The sequence below is a fragment of the Aulonocara stuartgranti genome, assembly GCF_965226115.1.
Source record: "Aulonocara stuartgranti genome assembly, chromosome: 18".
Taxonomy (NCBI): domain Eukaryota; kingdom Metazoa; phylum Chordata; class Actinopteri; order Cichliformes; family Cichlidae; genus Aulonocara; species Aulonocara stuartgranti.
Window position 1 is genome coordinate 29,987,038 of NC_138954.1, and position 7,018 is coordinate 29,994,055.

At 53.6% G+C, this 7,018-nt stretch overlaps 1 protein-coding gene across 1 annotated transcript; it reads left to right on the forward strand.

Annotated features, from left to right (window-relative positions):
* The first annotated feature begins 2,896 nt into the window (after nucleotides 1–2,896).
* Nucleotides 2,897–4,842, forward strand: LOC309693332 (uncharacterized protein). The gene is made up of 2 exons (XM_082512439.1): nucleotides 2,897–4,280; nucleotides 4,369–4,842. Exons 1-2 carry the CDS (start codon nucleotides 3,576–3,578, stop codon nucleotides 4,492–4,494), a joined length of 831 nt encoding a protein of 276 aa, XP_082368565.1. The 5' UTR covers nucleotides 2,897–3,575; the 3' UTR covers nucleotides 4,495–4,842.
* The last annotated feature ends 2,176 nt before the right edge of the window (nucleotides 4,843–7,018 follow it).

The following is a 7,018-nucleotide window of genomic DNA, read 5'->3' on the forward strand; positions in this document are numbered from 1 at the left end:
CCAGGCTTGATCTGAAGTGAAATGTTCTGGTTAAACCTGTTTGATGCTGTCTTGTTGCATTGCTACTTTGAGTCATGATATGTAGATGTTTCTGTTTGCTCTACTTAATCCAGTTTTATGGCTCTTTAGTGCGTTAAGGTTCATTCTTGGCATTTACTTTAAAAACAAAAAAAAGGAAAAAGTGAAAAAACTAAGAAGACTGATTTTCCACTGTACATGTTCGTCTTATTTTCACCAATTTCATTTTTAAATGGTCTTTTGCCCTGTGTGTGCACTAATCTTAGCTGTAACCTCTATGTATAGGGTACTGTTAGGTGTGGTGTGTGCTTTTCCAGCTGTGTATGGCTGAGGACAGCCTTTTTCTCACCAGGGGGGGACTATGTAACAGTTGCTATCGTAATGCAGTGTATCACCACATGGCGGCGCCTCCTGTCTCACGACTGGTGTCACCCCCTTTTTTGTTCTTCTTCGCACTCCTCCTGTAATGGATGCTCCCGTGTGTACGCGGACTAGTGTGCTCTTCAGTAATGTGTGGTAGAGGTAGCACTTATTTTTGATATTGTAAATAAATGAGTACTTTTTGGAAAGTCAGAAGCTGTTGCTCATTCGCTATCCACCTGCACACCTCCGCGGCTGGCTTCATCTCCACCGCACGTTACAATGTGTAATGAGAGTGTGAGTAATGTGAATGCCTAAGTTGTGGGATAAAATTGAGGCAGAGGCAGCCAGAAGGGGAAAGGGGGGGGGGGGGGGGGGTAGCCTCCTCTGCACCCTGGTGACATACCCCTACTCCAAGGCCCTGCATGTGTGGGTGGTTGTGGTGGAGTGGGAAGAGGGAGGCAGCTGGAGATGGGGAGGGAAGGAAGGGCGGGGCAGGTGACCCCTCCCTTGAGCCAGCTCCCCCGCTGCCCCCAGTAGGCACTCCCATACTCCGCGACCCGCCAGGGAAAGGGGGCCCAGGCCCATCCAGACCGGGACCCAGCGCAGCAGCGCCCCCCGGCCCCACAGAGCCCGCGACAGTCCACCCAACCCCACCACAGAGAAAACTGCACCCACCCCACCATCCACTCATCTTCCAGACTACATGAGACAATAGACGCCCAGGCTGAGATCTTCCTCCACCTCTCCTGTATCTCCCCCTCCTGCAGAGAGAGTTCCTGAGGAGAGGAAAGCTCCTGCAAGGTGTGACAATCTCCCCCACCAGTTGAAGAGCCCCCAGGTGGCTCGACGCACCCTGCGCCAGGGATGGGCCCCCATGCATTTGGCCAAACTGTGGTTGGAGATCACAGCAAGACCAAAACTATTCAGCCATGTGTAATGAACTTGTGAGTTCACATGTACGGAGGAGGAAAATAGTAGAAGGATGTACAGTTTTTTAGGAAATGAGATATGGGCTATACTCAGGGGTGCACATAAGTGGTCCGCAGGTGCACATGCGGTGTCAAAATAAAAGACGCGCACCAGATAAGAAGTTGCAACGCACGTTTGCGTACATGTTTGTTGGCATCAAACAAATGCCAGCTCTCTTCCTGCAACCAGTTTTCCGACAATATTTTGCGGTTCGGACTCCTGACATTTCTTTGAGGGTGGAGGAACACCAAAGTAATTGCTTAAAGGAGCTTGCTTCTTCTACATCTCTGAGAGTTCTAAACAAAAATCTTATGTACGCAAACACGCGTTGCAACTTCTTATCTGGTGCGCGTCTTTTATTTTGACAGCGCATGCGCACCTGCAGACCACTTATGTGCACCCATGGCTATACTTGTTATTGCACATAACAATGTGAGTATGACGGTGAGATTTCAAGACGGAAACAACTACATATTTCTGCTAAAACAACTCTGCTTGTTTTCAAACATCTTCACTGACAGCATGCTAACACAAAGCTAGCCAAAAACCCAGAATGATGTTAAAGCATAGTGTATAGCAACACCAGTCCAGCAGCCAGAGCCTGAACTTCAGCAGGTAACAAAGGCAGTGATGAGCAGTCAGGCTTGCAGCACAGTGGCCATCACTCTGAAGTCTCTAAAGTGGGTAATTAAGTGATCTACTGAATTACTTTTTGTGAAAAATAATGAATAATGTACTTTTTTTTCTTTGAGCAACGGCACCAGCACTGATTAAGAAAGTGGTGAAACAATGAGACAGAGTCAGTTTGCTATCAATCTGTGTTCAGTGTACAACTGGAGTGAAGTTACACACAGTCTGTTTGTGATAAATACAGTAATTAACAGCGATAAATAAGTGAAACTTAACTCCAGATCTGCTGCTGTCTCCATTCACAAAAATTCACATTAACTGCTGCCTCTTGATTGGTGAAAGCATGCTGGTTACTTCACCTTTCAGTGGCGCTACAAAGAACAACGCTGTCATGAAAAATAACTCTCTTGTAATCCAAGCATGCTAACACATACCAAAAATACATATCAGTTTAAAGGTGGGTAAGGGGTGAGGGCTGCTTAGGAATAATAAAAACTTATGAACATGATAATATAAATTTTTAGCATTTACTTATTTCCGTGTCTTTCCATGTGTTACAATATTATCATCTGAGGCATGTTTGGAACCATGTTTACTACAGTCATTGGTCTCTGCCTATTTATGAGGGAAATGTTGTGTTTTTTGGTGTTTTTATCTGTTATGTGCATTGTTATTTTCATCAGCTTGTCCCTAACTGTGACTGTTTAGTTTAGTAGTGAACTGGTTTGATCCTTTCATCTTGTTTTGCATTGGAAACAGCTGCCAGCTGTGGCCGAAAGTGATGAAATACCAGCTAAAATAATCATGAGAATAAACAGCTAAAGAAAAAGAGCTCCATAATTTTGCTGCAAATTTGGGTGTTAGCGAATCAGCAGATTCATCGGCACAGATAATGTCATGAATCGCTGTGCGGCAGGCGGGAGTTGGACCCAAAATGCAGGACTCACAGACTCGAGGGAATGAACTCAAAACACAGCTTTATTTGCCGGTAGAACAACCATACAAACTAAACTAAACTGGGAAGCCACAAACTAAGAACTCACAGCGAGACACAGGGAGATCCACACACAGCATGAGGGACGACGTCACGCCGAACAGAGGGAGACGCAGACAGAAATACACAGAGGGTTAACGAGGAAAGTGGGAACACACGGGGAACACAGGTGACACTGATAATCATAACGAGACAGGGCGGGGTGAACTGAACATGACATGTACGGGCGTGAGAGTCACAAAGTAAACAGGAAGTGCACAGAGGTTCAGACAGGAGGAGAGAGAGCACGGGGAAAACACAGACATAACGGGCTGGGGAAACATGAAACAACCACAAAGGGAGACGAGGACTCATAAATACACAGGGCACACGGGGGGGGGGAGAGAGAGCACGGGGAGAACTTGGACATAATGGGCAGGGGAAACATGGAATAAAACATAAGGAGAGACGAGGGCTCACAGATACACAGAGGGGCACACAGGGGGTAAAAGCCATGAAGGGAAAACACTTAGGGAACAACACAACAGGGCAACTCAGAAAACATGGCCTAAATAAGGAACAAAATACAAACATACAAGAAAACTAAGAACACTGGGCCAACATGGCCCAGGACCATGACAGTACCCCCCCCTCAAGGGCTGGCTCCCGACAGCCCAAACCCGAAAAAACAAAAACAGAAAACAACCCAACCAGGGCTGGAGGCGGGGGACCAGGACGGAGGGACCAGAACGGGAAACAAAAACAAACAACAGAAAACACAGGAGCACATGACTATAGTCCAAATAAGGTTCAGGGGGCCGACCCAGAGCCCACAGGCACAAGAGTTCACGGGTCACACGGTCGGGGGGCCGACCAGGTGGGTGGCACAGGTGACAGAGCCGGTCCGGAGGCCGGCCGTGCGGAAGGCAGCGGCGATGGCGAAGGGGACGACGACGACGGAGCAGTTCAGGGGGCCGACCGCGCGGAAGGCAGCGGCGGCGGCGAAGGAGACGACGGAGCAGTTCAGGGGGCCAACCGCGCGGAAGGCAGCGGCGGCCCTCCAGTCTCAGGCGTGCTGGCCATGGCCTGGTGGGCACAGGACCAGTCGAGGCAGGACCAGACGAGGCAGGACCAGACGGGGCCGGACCAGGCGAAGCACAGGCTGAGGCTGGACCAGACGAGGACGAAGACTCGGAGGCTGGACCAGACGAGGACGAAGACTCGGAGGCCGGACCAGACGAGGACGAAGACTCGGAGGCCGGACCAGACGAGGACGAAGACTCGGAGGCCGGACCAGACGAGGACGAAGACTCGGAGGCCGGACCAGGCGGAGCTGCGGAGCTGCAGAGGCCGGACCAGGCGGAGCTGCGGAGCTGCAGAGGCTGGACCAGGCGGAGCTGCAGAGGCTGGACCAGGCGGAGCTGCAGAGGCTGAGGCTGGACCAGGGGGAGCACAGGCTGAAGCCGAAGCTGGGCCAGGCGGAGCAGAAGCAGAAGCCAAAGCTGGACCAGAAGCAGAGGCTGAGACCGGACCAGGCGTAGCAGAAGCAGAGGCTGAGACTGGCCCAGGCGTAGCAGAAGCACAGGCAGAGGCTGGACCAGGCGACGACGAGGCGGTCGCAGGTGGCGGCTGGACAGGCTCCTCGGGCCCTCCAGCTGATGCGGCGTGAGGCTGAACGGGCCCCTCGGACCCTCCAGCGGAGACAGGAGGCTGAACGGGCCCCTCGGACCCTCCAGCTGACGAGGCGTGAGGCTGGACGGGCCCCTCGGACCCTCCAGCGGAGACAGGAGGCTGAACGGGCCCCTCGGACCCTCCAGCGGAGACAGGAGGCTGAACGGGCCCCTCGGACCCTCCAGCTGACGAGGCGTGAGGCTGGACGGGCCCCTCGGACCCTCCAGCGGAGACGGGCGGCTGAACGGGCCCCTCGGACCCCCCAGCGGAGACGGGCGGCTGAACGGGCCCCTCGGACCCTCCAGCGGAGACGGGCGGCTGAACGGGCCCCTCGGACCCCCCAGCGGAGACGGGTGGCTGAACGGGCCCCTCGGACCCTCCAGCGGAGACGGGCGGCTGAACGGGCCCCTCGGACCCTCCAGCGGAGACGGGAGGCTGAACGGGCCCCTCGGACCCTCCAGCGGAGACGAGGAGGTGCTGGCTGGGCTCACTGGAACCCCCAGCGGACGAGGTAGATGGCGACACGGGAGCCGCGGAGTGCTGGATGAGCTCATCCGAGCTTCCAGCAGGAGCCGATGTAGAGCCAGAGAGAATTGGGACCCCGGGCTCAACGTTAAGCTGGCTAGAAAACTGCACTGCTACGGGGAACTGGGCCAAAGGTTCAGGTGCAAGCTGAGCTGCTGGACACACGGGGACCTGAGCTGCTGGACACACGGGGACCTGAGCTGCTGGACACACGGGGACCTGAGCTGCTAACGGTGGAGAAGTAAATGACTGCACAGGGGACTGAACTGATGTCTGTAGTAACGGTGGTGGTGAGAGTGGAGTAGGTGGTGGAGTTAATGACTTCACAGGGGAATGAACTAGAGGTAGTGACGGTTGTGGTGCTGGTGGTTGAGTGGGTGACTGTGCTAAAGGAGGCTGCACTGGGGACACTGGAGACTGCACTGGGGAAAGCAGGGCTGCAGGAGGCTGCACTGGGGACACTGGAGACTGCACTGGGGACACTGGAGACTGCACTGGGGAAAGCAGAGCTGCAGGAGACTGCGCTAGAGACTGCAGTGATGGTTGTAGTGGAGGTGTGACGGGTGGAGGAGTGGCTGAAGTGGCTGCGGGTCGGGCGGCTAGTGGCTCAGCTACAGAGCATATTAACGGCAGGGCTATGGGTTGAATGTCTGACTGAGTAGCAGCCTGAATGGCTGGGTGTAGTGATGGTGGTGGTGGAAGGGAAACAGGTGGTAGTGTGGATGACGGAACTAAGGGCGACTGAGTGGCAGACCGAACTGATGACTGAAGCGATGGTAGAGGTGAAAATGGAGCGTGTGGTGGAGTTAATGGCTGTGCTAGCGGGGACACAGGAGACGCAGCTTGTAGCTGGGCAGCTAAGAGAGCTTCAGGAGGCTGGGCAGCTGATAAACTGTTCACATTACCGTCCGTAGCACAAAACACAGCCCCTGAACGAATAGTTCCACGGTTCGACACAAAAAAAGAGTCCTTACTCACCACAGCCGGCGATGTACAAGTCTGAATGTCCGGCTGTGGGGTGGCGCGCTGGCGGCGTGGTCGTCGTTTCTTTTTAGATGATGGCTCTGACGGGCCGAGCGGCTCCACATCCGGCCCTTCAGGCAGGTGGGCAGTAGCAGCTGGGGGATGAAGGTGGAGCTCATTTTGGATTAAATCCTGTTCGAGTGGGTGGAGCGCACTGAGTAGCCAGGGAAGACCAGAGATTAAACGCTGTAGTTTGGTTTCCACAGCACAGCGAAATTCCTTCCCCTCATGTTCGAGCCACAGATGCAGGAGTCTTTCCACGGAGTAGATTATGTCCAGACGCAGTTCTTCTGGTGGGTTGAGTGCTGCTGGGTCCATATCTGGTGACGTCGTACTGTCATGAATCGCTGTGCGGCAGGCGGGAGTTGGACCCAAAATGCAGGACTCACAGACTCGAGGGAATGAACTCAAAACACAGCTTTATTTGCCGGTAGAACAACCATACAAACTAAACTAAACTGGGAAGCCACAAACTAAGAACTCACAGCGAGACACAGGGAGATCCACACACAGCATGAGGGACGACGTCACGCCGAACAGAGGGAGACGCAGACAGAAATACACAGAGGGTTAACGAGGAAAGTGGGAACACACGGGGAACACAGGTGACACTGATAATCATAACGAGACAGGGCGGGGTGAACTGAACATGACATGTACGGGCGTGAGAGTCACAAAGTAAACAGGAAGTGCACAGAGGTTCAGACAGGAGGAGAGAGAGCACGGGGAAAACACAGACATAACGGGCTGGGGAAACATGAAACAACCACAAAGGGAGACGAGGACTCATAAATACACAGGGCACACGGGGGGGGGAGAGAGAGCACGGGGAGAACTTGGACATAA